The sequence below is a fragment of the Apis florea genome, unplaced genomic scaffold (genome assembly GCF_048593485.1).
Source record: "Apis florea isolate Af1SG1 unplaced genomic scaffold, ASM4859348v1 contig_3203_pilon, whole genome shotgun sequence".
Classification (NCBI taxonomy): Eukaryota; Metazoa; Arthropoda; class Insecta; order Hymenoptera; family Apidae; genus Apis; species Apis florea.
This window is the reverse complement of record NW_028256723.1, coordinates 528,214-554,769: the sequence shown is the minus strand read 5'-3', so window position 1 is coordinate 554,769 and position 26,556 is coordinate 528,214. Positions and strand designations below refer to the sequence as shown.

Sequence of the window (26,556 nt, the reverse complement as noted above, 5' to 3'; positions counted from 1 at the left end):
CATCATTATTATTCGCGTCAAACACTATTTATCGCGTTTTATCTAACGCGATAAGTTTCATGCGCTTGACAGTTGAGTATACCAGGGAAAAATATGATTCGTGGCGTCCTTGCGCGGCATGTTTCACATTTTACGCGATATATTTCATCCGGGCAGACATAGATAGGATAGGAAAGAGTTACATCTTTTAAAATTTTTACGATAGCCACTCGGGGAACTCTCGTCGTATAAGAGATACGTTTTCGTCGCCGATGATTTCACGAAGAACGAAAGAACGTAGATGGTAAGTAAGATTTACGATGTATCGATCGAGCACTTATCGATAAACACTATTTTATATAATTGAAATATAAGAATTAGAAAAAAATGAGTTAACGAAGAAATTTTTTTAAATTGCTACAAGACGATGAAAAGAATGTAAGAGAAATTTATCGAGAATTTTTAAAAATAAAATTGAACATGATTGATATTGATCGATTGTTTCTCGTTCACAATAAAAGTATATTAGACCGATTTATTCATTATTCATTATTCGATGAGATCATACGTAGAAAAATTGTTTATTATTAATTGTCCCATTAGAGATCCAACTATTGTACTTTTAAGATTAAATCTCTCATAGTGAATTTATCAATATATTTTAATAGATTTACGAATGATTTGATATAACTTTTCTCTTTACTTATGAATATATATATATAAAAAAAAAAATGAATCTAAAATTTTCAATCAAATTTAAATATTTTACATATCTAATATAATACTCAGAATCGAATTTAAAATCGAAAAAGATAACACAAATAAAGTTAAAATAAGAAAATTTGTTGAACCATTTTTTGCAATTATCTTGACAGTTATATATGTACGGAAAAAGTTATTCGAAATGTTATCTTTTATAACATATTTAAAAACGTATAAAATAGATTGGTCTAAAAAGAAAAAAAGAATTTATGAAAGAATTCCATTAAGAAAAATTTTCGTTACCTTTTTCTTCTACTCGTGTGAATCCATCCATTCGCGGTGAGATAATTTTCACGCGTTATAAGCTTATACCGCAATGCTTGCCTTGGAAATTCCCGTTCCGACGACAAATTTGCTTCCGAATAACGAAAATCTCCGGCGTCGGTAACTATACGTTATTTCCACTAGAGCGGGTGTGGAGTGAATGCACGGTGCTGGCCCGTTTGCATTGCGGTGCACAGCGTAACGAAGTGCATTTTAGCGCATTAGCCGAAACGCTCTAAAAGCCGCAAAGTGCCCGCTTGCGTTAAGAACCGTTTAAACTGCTGCAACAAGCTGCGTAGACGTGTACACGGTGTACACGTGTGTGCATGTAGATATATGCACTCGGTATCGAAGATGTAAGTATTTGACAAAGAGAAATCAAGAAGAGAATTCTCTGGGAATTAAGTATCGTTTGTAATCGATCGGCATAATTATGGTCTAAGGATTCACGAAAGTAAAACGAACGAAATGCGTGGAATTGAATAAAGCTTTCGTCAGAATGGGTTCTAACGATGGGTTCTTGTGAATCGCGTTAAGTATTTATATATAGCTTGAACGATTTCCGTTCGATATCTGCAGATTTAATATCGTTCGCGTTCCGTGGATGATATTTGAAACTTTCTACAGATCAAACCTGTCTTTTGTGGAATGTTCATTTTCTATTATCGGTCAAGTTAACGATAAAATTAGATTTATGAAATGATAAATAAATATACAATCTTTTATTTATTATTACAATCTTTAATATATTCCCGTATTATTATATTTTTCGTTAACAAGAAAATCCAATGATTTGAGAAAGATTTAATTTCTTAATTTTCATCGCTTCCTTTTTACATAATTTCTATAAACGGTTTCACGATTTCAAGAGAGAGAGAGAGAGAGAGAGAGAGAGAAAGAAATTTACTTTTCAAACGCTCGCCCGCGAATGCCCCTCGTTTATCACGTTCCCTATTCTACAACCTTGATTTCACGGTTCGAATTCGATATTTCACCGAAAGTAGACGATCGAGTTTCTTTTCCGGGGGAATGAAAGGAGCCGGAGGACGGAGAGGTTAGGTACCGCAAGAATCTTACTTAGCACAAAGAGAGACTCGATGGATTCCGCGATCGATTCAGTTGGTCGACAGCTGAACCGAACAAGGAGAGAGGGGCCGTGCTCCTCTCGGTTCATTCGATTACAACGGCTCGATTGTGATCGAGGTCAGGAGGTACCCCGATGCACTTCTCTAGCTTAACCCGAGATAACTCCTCGGGTAAGGCTAGCCTTCTTCCTCCTTCTCTTGTTCCATCGATGATGCTCCTTGAACGGTTCACGGAGCATCTCGAGAATACGTGCTTCAGTTGAAGAACTTACGCGGTGCCGTGATGCAGACGCTGATTAATCAGCAACCTTTTTTGTTTCTCTTCTCTTTCTCTTCGAGGGAGAAGTAATCGACCGGGTGGGGGGGTTTCGCAAATTATCAGGCAAATGCGAACGGAGATCGCTCGATTCAAGACTGGAACGTTCCGCAAAGATTGATGAATCGTAGCAAGGCTCTGTATACGTGGAATAATTGATGCGATTAAGGAGAGTTCGTTTCGCGTTTTGCTTTTCAAAGGGGGAGCGGCGACCGCTCTCGCGGTAATCTGATTCGCGTTTGTTACGCACGTTAACCGATGGAAACGAAAGGTGGAGGTAACATGGAGGTATTTTCTTGAACGTCGGATAATGGGTTGTTATCTTTGTTACGGGTGAATTGAAATTATTTCAGGATGTTTTCTTTAACGTGCTCGCTTTGATCAGGGAATGTATTCATAATTCATTCTGGTCATTGTAATATGTGATTTTCTCTCTCTCTCTCTCTCTCTCTCTCTCTCTGGATATGTTAGTCGATCGACTAGCGAAGCGAAGTGAGATACGAAGTAAGCAAGTAATTACTTGCCGAGTATAGATCGGTTATTTGCTACATTAACGACGCAAGAAAAATTTATATTAGAAAGGATTATTCTTGTTTTTTTTTTTATCGTTCATTGAAATCCTTTAAACATCTATTTTTATTTTTCAATTAGATATTCGAAGATTTATCTATCGACGATATACACTTTCATTGAAGGATTGAGAATCGACTTTATGTATAACCTCGCACTATTTTAAACGTCGTATGTTATTTCCTAGATGCTAAATCAACGTGGTATTAAAAACGTATCTTCATAAATTCTTCTTCTTTTTTCCCCCCAATAAACATATTCGCGAAACCGATTTTCCGAATTTTTCTCTTTTTTTACATGTTAGAAAATTTTTAAATATAAACTTCTTCAAATATTTCTACGTATAATCCGCTGATTATGATTCCGAATGCGTGTGCACATCCATTGGCGAAAATTGTCCTTTCCAACACGGCGCGTCGATCGATTTTCACGAGTTGAACAGAGACACTGGCCGGTTAACGTGATTCTGGTTGTAGGGGAGCGTATCCGACACGATCTACAGGTCGGTCGAAGGACGACGCTTGCGTAGGCAGGGCGCTGCGAATGTAGTTAACAGGACGCCCTCACTCTTGGCCCCCACACGTGCACTCGGATGGGCGCCCACGTGCACTTGCACGCACACGTACACGTGTGCGCGGTACTCGCAAGTTCATAGTTTCGGTTGTAGCGTGTAATCCTCGTGGACACCGCAAACATGTAATTAACACTTGCTCTCTCTCTACGAGAGCCGCTGCAGTCAGTCGAGATCGTGTTGACTGTGCGCCCGTGTAATCGTGTGCGCATGCAAACCGATGTAACGAATAAGACTCTCCTCCGTTACACGGGGTGTCCTGGGGAGGAAACGTAAACGTTTTCGCGCTTGAATTTCGATTTTAGAGATTTAGCGAGTAAAGATTTTAGTTTTATCTCTTGGTGTTTTTTTTTTTTTGATTTCTTTTTCTTTTGTTTTGTTTCTTCGTGATTTCACGGAAGAAAAGAATTTTCGCCGAAGCAAAATTGTGTTAAGAAATGTATGCAATAGTAGGATGATTTTTTTTTTTATCATCGTCTATTTAGATCAAGAAACAATTTTGGAGATATTTTTGTTTTATATAATTGTTTCCTTCGATTTTTATACGTTATATTAATTGATAACGAATTAATTAATTGATAATAATTGTTAAAATCGACCAGTTAGCAAAATTTGAACGGAATAAATAATTCTTTAACTAAATTTTAAAGTTGTGCCAATAAAATTACACGATCGTTTTACATTAATCTTCCGTACAAGTACCTATAGAGAAACAAGTTTCATCGTGAATTTTATAATAACATTTAAAAAGAACATACACTACGCATACACTAAGATCGGCACGAAACTTAAAACCTATGATTTGCATCGTCTCCATCGATGCATGAAACAGGTACGAATCTATCCAACTTCGATCGATCGACCGGCCAACTTTACATATTCCATTCGTACAAAACACATTTCTCCTTTCATATTGTCCCAAACATATCTCTTTGGTATCCTCAATAACGTCCCCGACACCCGTGTCAACCATATCTCCGTTCCAAAACTTCCCCCATACTTTTCACCGTGCGCCATTTTTAAAAACCATCGTTGCGATCCATAATCCATCTTAATTGCGGTTAAAACGATCTTCAAATTCGTCTCGATTCGATCGAACCAATCCTTCCAAACTCTTTGTACAGCGTTCAGTAGACTCGTCAAAGACGGTGATCGATTCAAATAAAACTCGATCGATCGAATCGGTCGAACCTTCCAAATTCTCGTTACAATAAATATACATACACGTGTATTCATTTCTCTGTACGGTCGAACCAATCTCTCCAAACTTTCGTTACGATAAATATACGTATTTTATTTCTCTGTACAGCGTTCAGTAGACTCGTCGAAGACGGTGATCGATTCAAATAAAACTCGATCGATCGAATCGGTCGAACCAATCCCTCCAAACTTTCGTTACAATAAATATACATATACGTGAATATTTTATATCTCTGTATGACGTTGAGTGGATTCTTGGAAGACATACGCGTGCGAAAGGGGTGGTGATCGATTCAAATAAAACTCGATCGATCGAATCGGTCAAACCAATCCCAACTTTTGTTACGATTTCATTTCTCTGTACGGCGTTGAGTAGACTCTTGGAAGACACACGGTATAAATACGCGTGCAAAAGAGGTAGCGATCAATTCAAATAAAACTCGATCGATCGAATCAAATCAATCCCAACTTTTGTTACGATAAATATACGTATTTCGTATCTCTGTACGGCGTTGAGTAAAGTCTTGGAAGACACACGGTATAAATACGAAAGGGAAGGTGGTCGTTTCGTAATCGGTCGGTCTTTCGAGCGCACGCTCGAGCGAATTTCCCCGAGCTTGAATCGTTTTGGAATCGCGATCTACCTGCCACGGTGGATGGAATCTCGTTAGATCGCGTTCCGTTGCGTTACAACGTTGCTGCGGGGGCCGTCCACGCGTGCACGATCGCCGATGGCGTTTAGACGTCTCTCTCTCGCCGTTTCACCGCGGAGGCAACGGTGCGCGCCATCACCTTCGCCTCTTCGCCACGCCTGTCTGATTCTCCCCCTTTTCTTCGCGGGGCCGCGAATCGGCTAACGCATTACTTCCTGCATCCATTCCGCTCCTTCACGGTGAACAGCTGTGTGAAATTAATTATTCACCGCCTGCATTGACGCTTATTCACGTCGCGCGCACCGCTCGGCTTCCGTCGCCTTCCCTTCTCATTTTTATTATCCCTATTATTCCTCTCTCTCTCTCTCTCTTTTTCTCTCTTTTCTTCTCGTCTTTTTTCTCTTTTTGTTTTCGTTTTATTTGAAGCGTATCGAATTCTTTTCTCGGGGAGATATTTATCGGGAGAAGAAACTCGGAGAAGTCTTGATGAACGTTGATGAGATTTAACGAGGGGGAGGGGGTATTCGAGAGAGGAAACGTAGTTCTCTCTCGGAGAGATTTTTCAAGAATGCAAAATGTATATTTTATCTTTTGTTTTGACACGAGTTTAAGGGAGCGATATTATTGGGATTGATTTATTTCTCGCGAATTTCTTAGAAGAAATAAAGATAAAGTTGTACAGAATCGTAAAATAGTTATACTTTTCGATGTATAAGTTATTATATTTTTTTTAATTCGTAACGTTAATTCATCTGTTGCAATAATATGAAAGTGTATAAAAATTGTGCGAAGGAAGGTTTGTTGAAACTTGTTTGTACGGAATTCGAAAGCAAGTCGTTAGATCGTGCAATGAATACAGTGATTTTACAGTGATATTTTATTGTTATTTTTCGCGCGTTTTTTTCTATCGATGCAACGAAGATGAATTAAGAAACCGAATAGCATCCAGATGCAGGATGCTACAGTTTTTAATTTTCGATTTGTACGAGAATCGTGTAAAAAGGTAATTACATGCAATCTTGGTTTTCGCACAACATTCGCCACGAATAGAAGTAAACTTTAGACTGCAAAGTTTGTTCGTTGTTTTACATGCTGTTGCGTTATAATGCGTGCAATATCATACACGATGTAGTTGTATATTCTAACCGCCGTGTTTCCCAGCTTTCGCGAATTAAACCATAGTTTATTGCCATAGTGAAATCCGATATTTTTTCGCGTTTAACTCGTGTATCGTGTTAAGAACGACGTTTGAAACGACGGTATTTCGTTTTGTATTTATAAAATTAAATTTAGTACTTCTTAAATTCGTTCGACAGAACAACGATTTATCCGCGAATGTGCAAAACATTTTTGAGAGGGGGGGAAAAAGCATTCGTTGTTGAATGGATAAACATCTGTGCTTAAGAAATCGAGCAAAGAAATAACAAGATCGTTAATTTAATTGCTGGTTTCTCGTTAACCTTTTTTCTTTATATATTTGTTGCAGGGCCCGCCGCAACCCGGCCAACAAATTAAATTCACAGTCGGAGAATCCTGCGACAGGATCAAAGAGGAATTTAACTTCTTGCAGAATCAATGTCACGCGTAAGTAATAAAGATCACAATCGCCGCTACACAATTTCCACTTGTTCTTAACACGTTATCACATTGCTTCGTTACACGAAAGAAAAGTTATATTTACATCATATATATTGTAATTATTGCGTTTATACACAATCTATATGTGCAAAATCTTATACAAGCAAAGGATGTTACATGCACAGTTACTATATATATGATGTATCGTGTAACTTTACATAGATACAATTCTCGCACACAATTCCAAATACGCGAAAAGAAAATCTGGAGAGAAAAGAAATCTAGAATCTAACAAAAATAAAAAAAAAAATCTCTAAAAAATACTCGAAACTTACGAGCCAAAAATCGCATTAACAAAATCTCTTCTACCCTAAAACTCGAGTTAAGAACACGGGGGATGAATTAAAAAATTCTCTTCGATTATAAACCAGCTTAACTGGGATATAAAAAAAACGATCATCCGAAGAAATTCGGCTCCGATGATCTTTATATCATTTGCAAGTCACCTTATTAAACTTCCCCTCCCTTCTTTTTCTCTCTCTCTCTCTCTCTCTTCCCGGACCGAGGGGAATTAATATTAAAAAAGACCGGGTGGCCAGAGAGAGTTAATCCGAAAAAGGTCTTCCGGCCCGAATAAGTTTATTAAATCTTGTATAACCAAAAAAAAAAAAGAAAAAAAAAGGGGGGCAAAGGGAAGGAAAAGAAGGGGGAAGGGGGTGAAAAGAGAGAGAGAAAAAAAGAAAAAAGTACGGTTAAGCGGTACGGTAAAACGATTGAAATTGAAGAGTGGCACCTGCTCATCAGCCCTTTCAGCCTCTCTCTTCTTCCTTTGTTCCTCGAAGTTGCATACGTAGCCATACCGAGAGCAGCTCCAACCACACCGACCGGCGGCGTGGATCGTGGAAAGAGCCTGGGAATTCGCGCAGCTGCTTCCTTGGCTTTGCACGCGATATACACAAAAGCCATAAGTGATTTACGACAACGTGGCTATTGGCAGACACGTAATGACACCCGTAGCCACGTAGCGAATACGAAATTAAGGAAGCATCGGTCGGTCCCGCTGCTGATGCATTTTTCAACGTTTCGCGGATCGAAACTTTCATTGTTCATTGTACAGCCTGCAACTTCCCAGCCGGAAGTTTCTCGAGCTTCTCTTTCTCTCTTCTTCTTCTTTTTTTTTTTTTTTTTTTATATTCACTTTGAAGTTGGCATTGTTCGGCCAGTCGATGATGCGGGTTATAAGAAAAAGAGATGATAAGTCGCTCGTACACGAACGATATTTCAAACGTACATCGTCTCGTACATTTCGCGCACGCGAGAACGTATGATGTGCACGATCCGTTTAGCGTGGATGGCGTATATAACCAACGGTAGAGTGATTCTGTAATCAAAGATGAATGAGAGGTGTAGAGAGGTTCGAAAGTTGAGTTTGGATAAAATAGAAATAGAACAGCGGATACATTTTTTCGATTGTTCGAAACTTTTTTCCCAACGAACGAAAGTATCGGTTAACGTTATTTTTCAATCTAAGAAAAATTGCAATAGGCATTAAACATTATCGTTCTTTCTTCTATCGATGTAATCGAGGGTACGCGTATTGAAAATTGTATAGAATTCATAGATCCACCTGTGCAAAGAACTATTAGGCTTAATTTTTTTTTTTTCCAAGCACGAAATCATCGCATTATCTTATCTATATCTTTTATTCCTTTTTTTTTTTTTTTACGCGTAGACTCGCTATATTCTCGGTTATACTTATTATTTATTGCAAGATAGATTGACGATTTTTGAAAGAGAAGTTGGTAGAGAATGCGGCATAAATAGGTATCGCGTGTATATTACACGTATGCATAATCGAGGACAATTAATATCAACGTTAATATTAATATCATGCAAACCTGATGGGCGTTAAGATCATGGGTTGCTCGAATTTAACCCTTTGATCTGTAACATGAGCAGGTGCGAATGTAAATGCGTTCGTATAAGATAAGATAATTATGTAAAGTCATATACGCTTGAGAGTTGCAGTTTTAAAATTTATAATTGAAGACTAAGGGGGTTAAGAATAATTTTTTTGAATGAAAAGACCAATATCGAAATTCGCGTATCTGGATTATCATACTCTTCTTAGAAAGATCAAAGATCACATTTTAAAAGTATTTATAATTTACACATATTTCGTTACAACAATTTTTTCCTTTCTAATTTTAATTCTTCAATTAGCGAGTATCGCTATGATGCATAAACATTTTCCACATTTTAATGTGATACACACCACACCGCTAATCTGATATTCCAAGGTATTTCCGTTCGTTGTAAATCTCAAAACAGAATCTAGCATTAAAAGCTTAACCGTGATTTGACCGCCACTCGACACACAATACACCCTCGCACACTAACACTCCATCCTCCATAGTATAAGATAAGAGGAACATACGATCGTACTAAAATCATTTAATCTCTTCCCTCCACTCTCTCTCTCTCTCTGTTCACAGCTTGAAGCTCGAGTGCGAGAAATTGGCCACGGAGAAGATCGAGATTCAGCGACATTACGTGATGGTAAGGAATTACCATTCCGTAGCACTAATTCCGGTTAAGTCTGTGCTTCCTTTCCACCTCTCTCCCTCCCTCCCTCTCTCTCTCTATCTCTATCTCTCCACACCTAGAACCCATACTACCCTACTAAAGTTTCTCTCAGATGTCTGTCTCCCTCTTGCCCCGATATCACAGTCTCTCTCTCTCTCTCTCTCTCTCTCTCTCTCTCTCTCTCACGCTCCCCCATTTTCCGTATCCAGGATAATCATGCTTGCTCGACCGCTAAACCACCTCGGCTTCTTAGCATTAATTGCATCCTCGCCGCACCGACTTTACATTGGCCTGTTACACCGCGCGCATCTCTCCCCCGTCTCAGGTATATACACGACGACCCCACAGAGACACGGACAGGCAAAGGCGGGCCACGTGTTCACCTCGTGTATCTGTATATTTATCTTGCGCACCTACTGTGCATAGCTAATGACCGTAAGAGAGCAGTGGTTCTCATCGATTTCTCATCGGGAAGCATCATCTGGAAACAGAGTTTAAAAAGTAACCAAGTAATAAAATTTCGAGCGTAGTCAATGTTTTAAGTGTTAGAATAGAAGTTACTTGTTATAAATGCTTAAATATTATATTTTATTCGCAATTATTATTATCCTTCGAACGATAAATCGAGTGGAAGTGATTTTATTCGTGACTATTTTGCCTGGAAACTATCTCCAGAGATAGTTGAGACAGAGTTACACGTGTTCTCTCAGAGACTTTTGTTCCTTCGTACATACCATTTTTTTCCCTTCTATAGAAATAATTTTTCTGATAAATCTGATCGTATTATGCGGCATTTTATCTTTTTAATATCTGAAAGTTAAACGTACAGTAAAAAAAAAAAAAAAACCGGTCATCCTTTCATCGATTCTTCACCCTGAATGCTTGAAAGTCAAACTTCGATTCTATTTCCGTTATATTGAATACTTACTTGCATTGATCTAACCGTAATTTTCGCCTCTTAATTCAATATAAAAAACCACGTGAAAGCACACAGTATGTGCTCAAAAGAGAAGTATATATACCACGGTTACCACGGTGTTCACGGACGAGAATATATACAACAACCCGTCTTCGGACACCTAATGACAAAGTAATACGAGAGCGATATAGCGGCGCGCGAGCAATGCTGAAGGATAATGTAGTTGCCCTGGTTGGCTTGTATAACCGAATGCTTTCCAACGATCGACCGCCGTAAACCAGTCTAATTATACCGATCCGCGTGTCCCGCGAGGAAATCCGAGCCGCGCTCGGCCGCCGCACGCAAGATGGGATTTATTGCCGGGCGTTTTCATGGTAAATGCCCCGCAGTTAACCCTCGCAAAATTGGACTGCGTGCGTGTATAGAGAGGGAGCTGGTTTACGGAGTGGTGGGAGTTTATCGTTGCCCCGGTGACATAATTAATCGACGTTGATATCGTATCGCTTATTTGGAACGTTGGAAAGAATCGGCCGCGTTAATTCCACGTATTTCGCTTCTCGAAAGTTGGAAAGTTTTTTGGAATTATGTTGGCAAGATTTTTTTCCTATGTCTCTCTCTCTCTTTTTTTTTTTTTTTTTTTAAGTAGATTTCGATCGAGTTTTCTTCTTCCATTTTTTTTTTTTTTTACACGTTGTAAATTTATTCATGTCAGTTGATTCGCGTTAATTCGAAATGTTTCGGTTCTCGGAAGTAAAATAGGATAAGAAGTCGATGTTAGGAAGTTTTGGAAACGCGTTTTATAAGTTTTTATAAATTTTTCTACGTTGTAAACTAATTTATTTTAGGTTATTTGGACAGGTTGGGGGGAAAAATTGGTTTCGATTATTTTTGTCGCGTTAATTCGAAATGTTTTGGTTCTCGGAAGTAAAATAGGATAAGAAGTCGATGTTAGGAAGTTTTGGAAACGCGTTTTATAAGTTTTAATAAATTTTTCTACGTTGTAAACTAATTTATTTTAGGTTATTTGGACAGGTTGGGGGGGAAAATTGATTCCGATTATTTTTGTCGCGTTAATTCGAAATGTTTCGGTTCTCGGAAGTAAAATAGGATAAGAAGTCGATGTTAGGAAGTTTTGGAAACGCGCTTTATAAGTTTTTATAAATTTTTTTACGTTGTAAACTAATTTATTTTAGGTTATTTGGACAGGTTGGAGGGGAAAATTGGTTTCGATTATTTTTGTCGCGTTAATTCGAAATGTTTTGGTTCTCGGAAGTAAAATAGGATAAGAAGTCGATGTTAGGAAGTTTTGGAAACGCGTTTTATAAGTTTTAATAAATTTTTCTACGTTGTAAACTAATTTATTTTAGGTTATTTGGACAGGTTGGGGGGAAAAATTAGTTTCGATTATTTTTGTCGCGTTAATTCGAAATGTTTCGGTTCTCGGAAGTAAGAAGGATCAAGAAGTCGAAACGCGTTTTATAAGTTTTTATAAATTTTTCTACGTTGTAAACTAATTTATTTTAGATTATTTGGAAAGGTTGGGGGGGAAAAATTGGTTTCGATTATTTTTGCCGCGTCAATATTCGAAATATATGTTTTCGTCTCGTCGAAAGGTTTCTGCAAGGTTTTCTTTCTAATAGATTGTATGCTTTGGTCAAGTTTTCTTTTTTTTTTTCACCAATGTTGTAAACCAATTTATTTCAGTTTGTACTTTAGATAGAAACTTTAGATAGAACATTTACATGCGGAGTTCATGTTAGCGAGTTTACGAGTAAGAAAACAACTATAACGTGCTCCTCTATTAATTCCGAGATATTATGTGTACGCAATATATAGACTACCGCATGCCGTTCTTTTATTTCATCCGTTTCCAAGAGATTGTTACGTTTTCTTATTTATGTTTCCTCATAATTTTCTGTTGCACGTTAAGATCAAGACTATTCAGTAGCAGGTTTGAACTTGTTTCAAGTGGTCTCTCTTGGCTAATAAAATTATGTTTTTCATCCATCTCAATTATGTTTTAGTACAGGCTTCTTCCACATAATGTTAACGGGATCATCGATATAAAGGCACGCGTATATATTCCTCTTTTTTCCATTTCATTTCATGGAAAACAACGTTTCCAATCTTCCTTAAAATCCATACTACTTCCTTATCCAATAGATCGTGGAAAAGATATTTTTCCACACTTTGAACAATCTTATATATACGCGCATACCCAACAAAGTATTACAAGAATATAATACGATGTCTTGTTCGAGATGTGTGTATATCGGCCCGATATACTAATTTATCGTTGTCCCCTACTCGGCTTGATATGGTGTTCCGCCTCGGGTCCTGTTTTTCCCTCGGACACTCGGATAAGAGGGAGTGTCTCCCTCGTCTCCCCTTTCTTGCCGCTGTTGCACGGGCCGTTGTACAGACTTAATTGGCGCGGAGGCGACTAGTTTAAACACGATTAATCAAGCGAACGAGCCAACACGGGCGTGGAGGAAGTCGGCTCGAATGGTGAGAGAGAGAGAGAACTCCACGGAGATTTATCGACACGAGCCACGTTTGTTCCTCGGCGAGGTACACCAAGACACGTTCTCCCTCATAATTTCTGTTACCGTGGAATGTAGATTTCGTTGCCCCCGGGACGTTATTATTGCGTGTAACATGCACTAAACGCATTGTTCCAACGCTAACGAATACCGGCTTCTATGAACGTCCTCGTAAATATTTTCCAACCGAGTGTTGGTTTCATCGTTGCCCGTACGATAACTGTACAGGTATTAGCACCGTGAAATTTCTCTTTTTATCGCTCGTTTCATTTCGTTTCGCCGTAACGGAGAACGTTTTCTGAATTTCCAGGTTTATGTTCGAGGGTTTTACAGTCGATGTTATTATATTGACCTCTTTAGTTAAAATTTCCTGTCTAACGTTTCGAAACGAAACAAGTGAAAACTGACGCTTTTCATCGTCGTTATGCGTTTGCGCCGTCCTTGCCGTTCTTGTGGAAAAAAATCGCGCACGAAAAAATGAAATGAGCGCGTAGAGTTTCGCTTTAAAAAAAATTAGAAACCTGTAGTAAACGATCATTTTTAAATTCGCGTTAATAATTTCATTTTCATAAAATTTCTTTGATATTTCAACTCTCTCGACCTCGACGAAAAGAAGATCCGTCGAATCGAATCTTCCCCTCGGATATACACCCCTTCCCCTCCTCTCTCTTTCTCTTCTCACGAAGGCAGTAAAGAAAAAGGGAGGGGAGGGGGGAGACGAGGCCTCCGACAAAAGATCGCTTGTTAACTCGGTTAAACGACAGGGTGGTACGTACAGGTCGGTTACGTTTCTCGGTGGGGTGTCGGCGACAGAGATGGAGAGGACGAGATTAGAAAGAGGGGGGAGGAGATAAGGAAAAGAGGCGGTGAATCGGGGGAGAGATCGCGTGCTTTTTTTCTCGTTCTCTTTGTCGAGTTCATTAACAAGCGCCACGTTAAGGACGCGCCGGTGTACCAGGGGTCGAGGCCCGTCACGTTAATTTGTTGTGCAAGCCATAATGAGTCGCGGAAGTTGGTCCAGAGAGAGCGCGCTACCACTAAGGGGGCTGGCTGGTGTGCTGATCGTCGTCAGCACTCCCGCTGCAGTTGATCTTAACAACCTCCGCTCCTCCTCTGTCCTCTCTCTCTCTCTCTCTCTCTCTCTCCTTTCCTCGCCCGCCTCTTCTCAACCCTCTATTACCCGTTCCTTCCTTTCCATCGGTGGCTCGCTTCAACCCCCTTCTCCCTCGGGTGGAATAACTTACTTACGACGCAATTAATTCGCCCGTGTAATTACGAGGCTAATGGCCCGTAAAATTAAGAACCTGTACCTGGCTCTCGAGCGTGTTGTACGCGTTCTGCCACCCCCTCCTCTCTCTCTCTCTCTCTCTCGTCTGTCTCGTTTCAACCCTGTCTTATTCACTCTCCGCCTCCTCCTAGCTCCGTCTCTCTTCCTCTCCTGCTCCAATTCGCTCCCTCGCGCAAAATCGTATATACGTATATACGTTACAACAGTCGCCTCTCTCGAGTGTACTCGGCTAGACTCGATTAAGTTTATCGCGATTAACGATAATTAATAACGCGTTACCGCGGAAAGTGCAGAGCCGCGTACCGGGAGGAGAGGAGAGGAGGAGGGTGGATATAGCTGGGCTCGTTCTCGAGATTAATGGTAGCCGGGGATGTTAATGACTCGAGGGGGGGAGCGATGCTTCTCTGTCGATCGAGAGGAAGCGAAAAGGAGGAGGAGAAAGGAAAAATGAGGAGAGAGGAGGGGAGGGAGGAAAGTAAGAAGAACGAAGGAAGACGCGGACGAATCTGGCAAATGATGTTAAATTGCCGGGACTGAAGAGACGCCGCCGCGGCCACCGTATGGACACGATGCTAAATGACCGCTCCGCTGAGTTGACTTCGGAGTTGACTGTTAAGTAATCACGCTACAAAACGGTCCTCTTCGGTAAAATGCTCGTTTACCGTAATTATGACCGCCTCGTCGCGGCCCAGCTAACGACCGCCGCCCGTTCATACCCGATGAAAGACACTTCGCATCGAGGAATTCTACCATGTCGTAACGTCGCGATATTATTATTTTCGTCCAGCCTTGGAAAGATGTTTTTCGGGGAGAGGAAAGGAGGAGGAAAGGAGGGCAGATCGATGGAACAATTTTTCATTTTTCTAATTTGTCATTTCACAATTCTCGTTGAACTTTCAGTTTTGTTTCTTTTTTTTCCTAGTAATTTTGACGATAATAATAATGATAGTAGAAATTTAAAGGTTTTGCAATTCTTGAAGGAAGGATGGATTCTTGTACGTTCTTTCTATTTTAGTAATATTATACAATTGTGTGTGTGTATAATCGTGGATATTGTGCGAAAGTTAATTATTGTCATCGCCTCGAAAAAGTAATTATAAACGGAGAAAAATGAGAGAATATTATGTGGACGTTAAAGTAGTTGAATTTTTTTTTTTTTATCTTTCTTCTTTCGTGTTTTGATGCGTTTCTGCGATATTATGAATTTTCCTTTATCATCGGGAAAACACAGCGACGTTATGCAACCTATTACCGCCTGTTATTTCTACTAAAAGCATCAAAATGACGAAACGACTGTATATAATGACATTGCACGTAATGAAAGTGCATATTTTTGAAATAACGGACGCCCCGTCTAACACATGACGCTTAATTTACATTAAATCCATCTCGTAACTCTCTTGAAGATAAATCTCGAAAAACCTCATTTTTCACTTTATCCCTATTGCTTTACACTTTTCTCATCTCGAACTCGGTTCGCGGACTCGACGGATTCGAGAGTTCAAATCATTACGAGGTATAATTAATCTCAAAGAGTTTATAAAAATTATCGTCGTAATTACCAATTTCGCGTAATCTTGCATGTTCGTTGCACGAACAAATATCCTTGTATATCCTCCGTTTAAAAATTAAAACTAAACTTCCAACGTAATTTATTCGACTCGCTCTTTCCTCCTTTTTTGTTTTCCAACCAAAAGTTCCTCACTTTTCCCCCTATTTTTCCTATGTTTCTTATGCATGCCATCAACTGATTTACACACTCTCTCTCTCTCTCTGTTGCAGTACTACGAGATGTCGTACGGGCTGAACGTGGAGATGCACAAACAGGTAAATATCACTACTCCCTATCCACCGTTCTGGAATCGTTGCTGCAAAGTTTCTTCATCGTCGCCTCTCCCAACTGTCGCGACAACATTGTCTCACCACGGGAAATTAACGCGCAAACCAACCTTCGTGTATATTCTTTTCCCCTCTCTGTTTGGCGACGAGTCTTCGCCGTACGTTCCCTCTCCTCGAGGCCCCGCATCGGTTAACGTCGCGTGTTTGCCCGAGTCATTAAGGGGGATAAGTTTGTCCCATGTACGCGGCCGAATAAACATTTGCCACACACGCGCGCGCGCATTCACCATTCTCGATCACCACTTCGAGAGGAGGAGACGTTTTGCGCGTTCGATTGATCGTAGAAATCTATAATCGTTCTCTCGTGTCTATATTTTTCCACTGTCCATAATTTAACTTGCTTTCCGCTCGTATTTATGTTTAAGATCGAGGTAACAAGAATGTCCCTAAAAATGTTATGAATTATAATGTAATATGTTATTAATGTAAATTTAAGGTTAAATTTTCTGCTAAATTTTTTTTATCGAAAGCAGAATGATTTAACGTTTCCCGTACGAAAATACGGAATTATAGATGATCGTAGCGCAATCAAGTTTTAAAGTTTTCTAATTTTGTTCGATTGTGACTCGATGCTGATCCAGATTTATTGGAAGTGTATAGGAAAAATATTCGTGTCGCGCAAGAGATCAAAACACAAGGCTCGATCGAGAAGCTCGATAATCAATGGCTTATAGAGATTCGCCGATCTCTATCTAGATAAATTATTTTTTCCCTTACATTCCTTAATAGCCTCAGTTTAATTCGTTATCTGTTACGACTTATTAGAATTTATCATTTATCTGTGTCACTCTATACTTATCATCAAGTTCAAAAGTCTTAAGATACATTGTATTATATTTATTGCATCGAAATTGAAGATACGAAATCTGATCATCGAATTGGATGGATAGATAGGTTTAACGATAACGTTAATAATCCTCCAACAACGATCTTTTCACACCTTGTCTCCACACCTGTCCTCGCTCAATGTCCTCCCTCGACACGTTATTCTTTCGCGAAAAGAGTCTGGAAAGGATCAATATTAGAAATCCAATCATTGGGGAAAGAAGTTTGTTGGGAAAAGAATTCTTCGTTTCTCTTTCTAAGCTTTCGTAATAAATACAAAGAAAAAAAAAAAAAAAAATAACGAGAAACGTTCATTTTGTCGGGACCGTTCAAGATTGGCCGCTTCGTTTCCTATGCAAAGAGGGCGGAAATCGCAGGGATCGGCTCGTTAAACCGGCGAAACCGAGCCGTGACGCGAACCTTTTCATACACGTCTCGTTAATCATTCTTCTTGTGTCTGGTCGCCTCGCTTATTTCCGCCGCCTCTCGCGACGAAAATAGAGGGCCGCGGTCTAGAAATACGCGAGTTCGATGGGTATCGCGAGTTCGCATTCCGCGCACTTGACGGAGACGTTGAAAATATCACGTTGACACGGAACGGATTTCCAATTTTTAAACACTACTCGTCTTTCCACGAAATTTATATCACGCCACGAGAAAGGACGTCGAAACGAACAATAATAAGAACGCGTTTGGAAATTTTCGACGAATCGTTCGATTCGTTTTCTCGCACGAGGTGGTGGCGTTCGCGAAACGCGTCGTTCGATAGAAATAAATGGAATTTATTCGGGGACTGAAATTAGTAGGAATAATTAATTTAAATTCAAATAAATAGAAATTAATTACATAGTAGGAATAAACGATCGGTCAGGAAAATATGAGGATACGTTCAAATTATATAGGCAGCTTTCGAAACTAGCTTATCGAGTATCAACCAGTATCGATATAAAATATCCAGTATTGCTTAACCGCAAGGATTAATGACCTGGCCGATTAAATAAAACTATTCGTATGGATCTCGAACGTGGTTTTACCTCGAAATTGGCCAAGTATTTGTCAAACTTTCCGACCTGAATCCTCCTCTCTATATATCTCCATTATTCTTTTCCATCACTCTAAGTTTTCCAAGAATCGTCGAAGCCTCCTCTTCTCCCTTTCAGGGAGGGATTCAAAAAAATTCGAAATTCTCTCCTACTAAAAGGATGGAAGAGGAGAAGAGAGCCAAAAATATTGCTCTGTGGCGGGCAGCTGGAAAGCACGTGTCAAACACGCGAAGTAAAATCTTCCTTCCACTTCCTCTATGCGCTCACGTTACGTTCTCTGCTCGCCTATTTAAAAGAAACCAAGTTAAAAAAAAAAAGGAGGAGAAAAGTTTGGTTGGAAACCTGGAGATATTCGTCACCAACGTCGTTCGTTTTCTTGTTGCAGGCCGAAATATCGAAGAGACTGAACGCGATCATCGGACAGATCCTGCCCTTTCTGTCTCAGGAGCATCAGCAGCAAGTGGCGACCGCTGTTGATAGGGCGAAACAGGTCACGATGACGGAGCTGAACTCCATAATTGGGGTAAGTGCGCATCATGCCCCGTAATTGACTAATTTTCCGAGGAACGAGAGCGGGTTGCTCGATCGGCGGGTTATACACGTCGGAATATCGCAACAGGTGCATCGTGAAATTGCGCCGTGGAAAAGGTTGTGGCAATCGATCGAAACCGCCATTTATGGAATATCCAACGTGTAAAAACGTATTCAAAGAATTTTCATCAATTATTTTATTTTTGAAACTAGAAGGAAATTTGGAATATACGCATTATAATTGCAATCCAAATTGTTCTTTCGTAAGTGTTGTTTCGTAAAATTTTAGGATCCAGGCAACGGAATCACCTTTCTTCGATTACGCGTAAAAAAATATGACTTCCAATCGATACGATGTTGATCACAAGGTTTGTGATGTTTAACTTCTTCGAGTTACGCGCCACTTTGCGCAAAATGACACATTTTACTTCGTTCAACACAACGTTGATTACATACATTATATATCGTTGCCTCGGTAAAAAAGTGTATTAAACTCATATAAATTCACCTCCCCGCACATCTTCATCCCAACCCGATGGAGTTAATAACCCTTAATCTATGCGTACAAAATGGCCATTTCACCTCGTACCTTCTCCCCCTCCCCCTCCTCTTACACCCCGATACTTTCCTCACCTTCGAAGCGAGGTATCGCATGTTCCACACTTCTAGAATTTCCGCTGTATATATTTTGGTGGCCGAGGAAAGAAAGGGGTGTGCACACGCAAAAACCTAATACAAAATACAGGACACGCGACCGGCCGTTTATTCGGCGAGCAGGTAATTTAAGGTCGTTAAGTCAGGTGAATCATTTTTATGTGTCCATTATCTTATGGGCCGGGTGGAACGTCAGTCTTTACTTAAAAAAAAAAAAGAAAGGAAAGAACTTTTTTCCCTCGACATCAGCATCCCTTCTTTTGATCTCGATTTAATTTACATAATAATCTAAAATCGAGTGCGTGTAATGTTACTACTTATAATCGGTCAGAAAAATCTTTATACACGTTTTATAAATATCAAGTGTAAAGTTGCGTTATTAAATTCAATAACGAATTTCTGTTCCATGCGAAACTTTCTCTATATATTATAACCGATTATATCTTTCGTGTTTGGACGAAGCGTTGGATGGAAAAGAGATTAAAATAAATAGAAAAGTTAAAGTATAAATGAAACGAGAAGCATGATGGAACAACCTCGAGGTTGACATACACAAATTTTGACGCACACGATCCCGAAGGAATATTTCTTCTCAAGAATAGAACCGTATTAATCGTCGTAAATCCATTCTTGGAAACCAGAACCAACTTTCTCCCTTCCCCTCTCATAATAATTTACGAAAAGCGACATTTTTCCGTCAACGTCAGTTTTTATTCGAAAAACGGAAAAAAAATTATCGTGCTTATCCAAACTATTAAGATTTATTGCTTACAAATCTAAGATTATAGTGGTTGTAAAAAAAAAAAAAAGAAAGGAAAAAAAATTAGAATTTCCTTAGATAACGATACATCGGATAGCACACCGACTTTGGACGATAAGCGCGTATTAGGAGGAGCCGCGTCCTTTAACCGCGGAGAGACGACACGACGACTCGTGTACGACAGACTTCCGGTGGGAAACGTTTTTCTCATACACGACGATACGAGCAGAGCGGGGTCGACGAATGCGAAATTGGCATTCGGCCGCCGCGGCACGAGTATAATTGAGTTCCGACTCGGTTCTCGCGTGCACGACTAGAATAATTCCGATGGCCTAAACGAATGCAATGGCCCCCACCGCCGCCACGCTTGAATTATTCTTTCCGCACGCGCGCCGTCCGTTGAAAAGCACGAGTCGAAATTTCTGAAACGCGTGGCAATTTATGCGCGCTCGCATTATAGACAAATTTGGAAACGAACGGGATTGCGGTTTCGTCCCTTTTTTCCCTTTGTTCCGTGAATTATACGCGCGTGTATTGGATCGAACGAGTTAATCGAACTTCGTTGCTCTCCTGTTGTAGATTCGTTTGAAAGATAATTTCGATCGAGTTTCTTTGCTGCGTTATGCTCACGCGTGATACATTTAGCCACGTGTCGACGAATCGAATAGAAAATGTTAAAATTTTTATCGTATTACCGGGCGAGAAATCAGAAATATAATTCTTCGCCATTCGATATCGAGCATTTCATTTTGTCTTCACCATCTTCACCTGTCGTGAAAACCGATCTACTTCGATTTAAAAAAAAAAAAAAAAAAAAAAAGAAATCCCGAACAGGATTGCCGCAGACATTCAAAATCGGACACATTTCGGCCCGTCCTCGATTTAACGAGCGCACATTGGCCGACCGCTACAAATCGTCTGATCGAGGTCATGACACAAACCGCGATCTGCAGTTGCGTAATACGCGTCACTGGCATAATCAGCGCGTGCACTCAGCGCCGGCTGGCGGCTAGTACAAGGTGAGGCCGGCAGCGTTACACGTGCACTCGCTCCTCGTTCGCACGTACGTTTCGTGCATGCTGATACAGGGAGGCGTCGACACGCTGGGATTGAAACGCTGAACGAAGAAGCGAGGGGTGAAGAAACGAAGTGGCGGTGAGAGAGAAGGCGCGATATCCGCGAAGAAGAACGAGAGATGAAAAGATGGAACGAACGCGAGGCAGACAGAGATACGTGGTATAGATGAGACAGCCGGCAGTAGGGGCTAAAGGCTGAAGGGACGACAGAGGCAAATAGACATAAGCGCCAACCCCCATGAATATGTATTACTCGGTAAACAGGGGTTGAATCAATATTTCGTTTAATAACACTGCAGGAACGCAATTCTCCCTCTCCTCTCTTCCTCTCTCCATCCTGATTGGGCCTCTCTCTTTCGCTCTATCTCCCTGTCCCTTCCTCCTCCTCCTCCTCTTCTTTCCACCGCGTTGTATCGCACGCTTTCGTGCACGCACACACAGAGAGAGAGAGAGAGAGAGAGGAAGACAGGATAGCCAGCCCAATCCCAACCCTCCTCCAACCAAGGGGGTGCATTTGTACAGGCGCACAGGATATTCCCTGACACGTATTTAAACGCACAGGTATGGACGAGTCGCACCTCGGGCAACGCGCTATGGTGCCGATCCACCCCTCGGGCCAGCCAACCCTCCCTGCTACCACCCTCCCTTTCCACGTATTATTCACGCCGCGTTAAACCTCGTTTAGGACTATTACGTTTCGTTTGCCGCCGCTGCACGAACCACGACCTGCTCCTCCTCTCCTCCTCCGTTGCTTCGAATACCGAATTGAATACCATAGGGGGAGGGGATATTGGAGGGGGTGGTGGTTGTGCAGGCCTCGATTTTCTCTGTATATCTCTGCGTATTTATCGCGGACCGCGGATAATGTTTTTTTTCCTCCCCTCTTTTTTTTTTTTTTTTTTTGCTCTCCATGCAACGAAGGTACGGAATAATTGCTTGGGCGAAATGCGATTTCCGATGGAAATAACCTTGCCGTCGATGCGTTTTCCGACCCTCCCCCTCGTACCGTTTTGAACAACGCCCGATTATTGCTCGTTCGATGACCACGACTACGCTTTTCGAGCTTTTTCCCTACCTCTCTGCCTACGTTTTTCATTCGTTTTCGCCGTGGAAAAGGAGAGAGGGAGAGAACGGTATAAATGGCGTTTCACGCGTGTTTGGCGGATGACACGGTGTTGTGTCACGATCGATGAGGTGTCGAAATGTAAATCGATACGTTTTGTTATGTGTGAAGCGGGGAGTGATTATATATACACGATGCGGCGCGATTGGTAATAGTGGTGCACGCGTTGCTGTAGGCGTTCGAGGTTAAAAAAAAAAAAAAGAAGAAGAAGAAGAAAAAAGAATGATAATTTATGCAAATCGTATTCTCGGATCGGGCGAGCGTATATCGCGTGGAAAAGTTGTACGGTGATTCAGTGGCTGTGAATCCTCTCCGGCAAATACGCGGTAAATGAGCGAGTTAATGAAACGAGTCGATTATCCCGCGTCATCGTTACGCTATATTTTTCGTAGATTCGTTTGAAGTCCCGCCTTAACGTCGCTGGCACGTAAGCCGTCGAATGTATTTCGAATGTGATTCGAGTGTTTTTCGAATCCCGAATTGAATTTAGATAAAGCGAAAGGTTATCTTGGAAAGCCTTTGGATAAAATTATTTAACGATCGTTCTCTTTCTTTTAAAAATAAACGCGCTCGTAACGTGTTCCTCCACTTCGTTAAAAACATTGGTTCAAACGGTGATGGGGAACTATCTATATATCGTGGAAACAAACGCGGTTGTGAAATAGTGGCGCGTACGATTGCTTCGTAATTGTTAACTCGCGGTTCTATTTCATTTTGCTCTTCCTCTTTATTTATTATTATTATACGGGGATATCTTAGTCTCGAAATTCGCGAAATAATCGTATAATGAATAAACGAAAATGGTTATATTAAAAATTGATAGGAAAGATGTGAAAGAACGGGACGGATTTTCGATAACATTCATCATTAATTTCGTTTCAAAGTGTATTTGTCGTAAATACAGAATTTGCATTTACGAAAAATTAAATTTACTTAATCTCACTATATATATATATATATTTTTGTATCAATTCCTGTTTCATAATAATATTTTTCTCTTACATTTTCGCCGAAGAAACAATTTTTTTTTACGATTTATACGTATAGCAACACTCGTCGAACCCGTTCCATCGAATCAAAAATTAATCCATTGTTATTTCGTATTTTCGTAAACACGATCGTATTATTCGCTCGTGAAAGAAACTTTTTCAATCTCTGTTCAACTCCCGTAAAATTAATTCATTCCTGAAACAGTTTACATATATAGTAAAACTAAAACTAAAAAAAAAAAAAAAAAAAAAAACCAAATTTTTATTCAACTCCACATTTTTACATATTTAAACGTAAATTAAATATTTCAAACATTTCCATCATAGATATTTTATCCCTTAAAATTAAAAATACACACAATTTCCACCCGAGAATTGCGAGAAGAAGAAACAAATCCCATCCCAACTTATTTTTAACCGTTAACAAATACCCTCTTTCAAAATCGAGATCACTATTTCGCCATTTCCTATCGCCTCGACCGCGAAAAGTTTCGTCGCTTCGTACCCCGAAAAATCGATTACGTCCCTGAAAAATGAACGTCGGCGTCGAGTGGTCCCCTCCCCCTCTCCTCATCTCGCGCGCGATCTCTCCATCGCCCCCTTTTTCGTTCGTCGAACGGGCCTCGGCCATGGAGAAAGGGGGCGTGGAAGGAGGAGGAGGGGGGGGAAAAAAAAAAGTTGTTGCGCGCGTCAAAAGCCCCTCGCCGGAAGTCGAGTGGCCGCAAGGCAAATTGCGAGCTACATCCGTGGAGTAGGTACACGTGCACAGGGCGGCGCAAATACGTCCCTAGGGGGTAAACCTAGTGGTGCGGGAAGAGAGCGTATACGAGGTGTATACACACACGGCAAAGCCGCGACGACCCCTCGTCGTCTCTCTCTCTCTTGGCCCATTCAGCGACAGTCCAGGAAAATAACTATCGTACACAATCGGCGCGTAGCCCGAGAGGGGTTATTTCGCATAATCCACCCTCGTCGAGGCGGCCACGACCCCTACGTTCCACCGTGTGTTATTCCCTCTCCCCCTGTCCCTTTTCTATTCGCTTTCTCTCTTTCCCTCGATCCTAAATACCTAAGTGAAATCCACGATAAGCATGATTCGCGCACGTAACGAGTTTACCGGCCTCTGTTATCCCCTCTTGATCTTACCCTGGATTTCTCTCTCCCCCAGAGCACGGCTCTGTCCTGCTTTCGTTCCATTCTATTCTATTCTCTCTCGCTCGCTCTGTCTCCTTTCCGCTTTATCGTCCCTCGATTCGTCGATTCTCGTCCCCTCTCTATTTTTCTCGTTCGCTTCTTACGGACTAGTAGGTCTTGGGACCCTCTGATCGCCGCCACTGGTCGGTCCGCAAGGGCACTCGAGCACGGATTCGTTTTCACCCTTGCTACGTATGACGTCAGAATGGGGGAGATGACATTTCATCCCGATTAGGTGGAAACCACGCGATGAAATATATATATATATATATCGGGGGATAAAGATTGGCACGCGTTGTGTTCGAGCCTTTTTTATGGGACACGTATTATTTTTATTCGAACATGTCACGTTCGAAGTATGCAGAATGACTGATAAAACGTGAATTGTTAATTTTAATCACCCGTGTATAATCGTTGTTAACCGACTCGTTGGACGCGAGAACAACGTGGATTGGAAGAATGGAAAAATTATAATTACGGTTTTCGCGATGTTGTTACAGCAACAGAGACCCGATATATCAAGATTGCTGCAACAAATGCATGCTCAACAACTGCCGCCGGGGACGGCGCTAGGCGCTCATCCAGGGCTACCCGGACTTCCGGGACTGGGACCAGCTGCTGGACTTCCGGTGCCAACTTCCGCCTCCGCCGCGCTTCTTAGCCTTGGCTTGACGCCGGGGGCCGCCACTGCACCCGGCACAACAGCGGCTCATCCGCTATCCATGTTGAGTAAACCGGAATTGCATCGTCAGCCCGACGATTTAAAGAGCAACGGTGGTGAGTTGGATTTTTTGGATTTTTTTCTTCTTCTTCTTTTTTTCTTTTCTACCTTAATTTTCCCATTATCTTTTTCCGTAAGAAAGATTTTTCGTAGATTTCGATTAACCGTGAACGATTGGTAATCTTGTTTCGTTTCATTTTTAACCCTTTGACCTTCCTTTTAAATAATTTCCAATTTTTATTCTCTTTTCTCTCTCTCTCTCTCTCTTTCTCTCCTTTTTTATTTGTTACGATATCTTGATTGGTATCGTTTATCGTTTCAAATTCAAGATTCGAGAGCGTTAGAAAACAGGCTCGTTTATATATTTTTCCAATGATTTGTATTTTTTTTTTTTTTTTTTTTTTTTTATAAATGTTATTATAATTTTTCATCGAAACGGAAATCGGGATAATGAAGACACCGGGATGAAATCTACTCGATATTTGCACAAAGGCGCTCGTTCATTTTACTAGAAAAGTCAACAAAGACGATAATAAAGATGATGATATTGTTTGACCGTAGCACGTTACTCGTAAAATATGCTTCCGATGAAACGGAATCGTTAAACAAACCGCCTATTTCCAACAAGCGCGAACAACACACGCGAGTGAATCATACGCGGATCCAATTTTCAACGTTTTATATACAAACAAGTCGAAGGGTTAATTATGACGTGACGCGCACAAGTGTGTTACGATCGTGCTCTGAATCAAAAGCCACCCGTCTTTTACACGAAATTACACGAAATTTCCCCTCATCTCAAAATCCCAGCTATCCCAAACATCCACGCAACCCTTCGAAGGATCGATCCTCCTCCGATTCAAAGAATTATTACCAGAATTAGCGCCGGTTAATTTCCACCTTCCACCACGCATTATCTCTCCCTCCCCAATTCCAAAAAACCGCAGAAGACCACCGCCGCGTGGCGAATGACACGCCACCCCTTTTCACGATCGAATTCCTCCTTCCCCCTCCCCACGAGAATCGTAAAACCCCGGGATACTCGTTATACGCATACCTTCCGCCCTTTCACACGATTTTAATTGCCACCTCTGCGGGCAGCGCGGCGGGAAAAGAAATTAACGAAATTCCGGCCTTTGGTCACGTTCGAGTGGCGCTGCGATATAACACACACACACACACACACACAACGAATCGCATCTGCGCCCGCGCCTACACTCGCTCGAGTTCAACGTTGTGCTGCAAATCGTCCAGACCGGTCGACGAGCGTGGGATAGGGAGAGGGATAGATTTTTTTCTCTTTTTGTCACCATCATCCGTTTGATCCCGCTTTTGCCGATATATCTGCCCTCCCCTCCCCGGAAAAAAAGAGAGAGCGCCAGTCGATCGCGTATATACGCCGTCGAAAGGGATGGATGCGTCACTCT

At 40.9% G+C, this 26,556-nt stretch overlaps 1 protein-coding gene across 4 annotated transcripts in view; it reads left to right on the top strand.

Moving 5' to 3' along the window:
- Positions 1–26,556, top strand: part of LOC100863717 (protein groucho) — a 67,976-nt gene that overhangs the window by 17,045 nt on the left and 24,375 nt on the right. For 2 of the 4 annotated variants that reach the window (XR_015292941.1, XM_086911098.1), the window contains exons 2-6: positions 6,887–6,984; positions 9,474–9,537; positions 16,097–16,141; positions 18,467–18,604; positions 24,909–25,185. Coding sequence is in view for 1 of the 4 variants with exons in the window: in XM_086911098.1 (XP_086767224.1) it covers positions 6,887–6,984; positions 9,474–9,537; positions 16,097–16,141; positions 18,467–18,604; positions 24,909–25,185 (622 nt within the window). In the remaining 3 variants the exon portion in view is untranslated. The remainder of the gene's footprint in view (positions 1–6,886; positions 6,985–9,473; positions 9,538–16,096; positions 16,142–18,466; positions 18,605–24,908; positions 25,186–26,556) is intronic. The other 2 variants (XR_015292942.1, XR_015292943.1) reach the window with 2 other exon arrangements.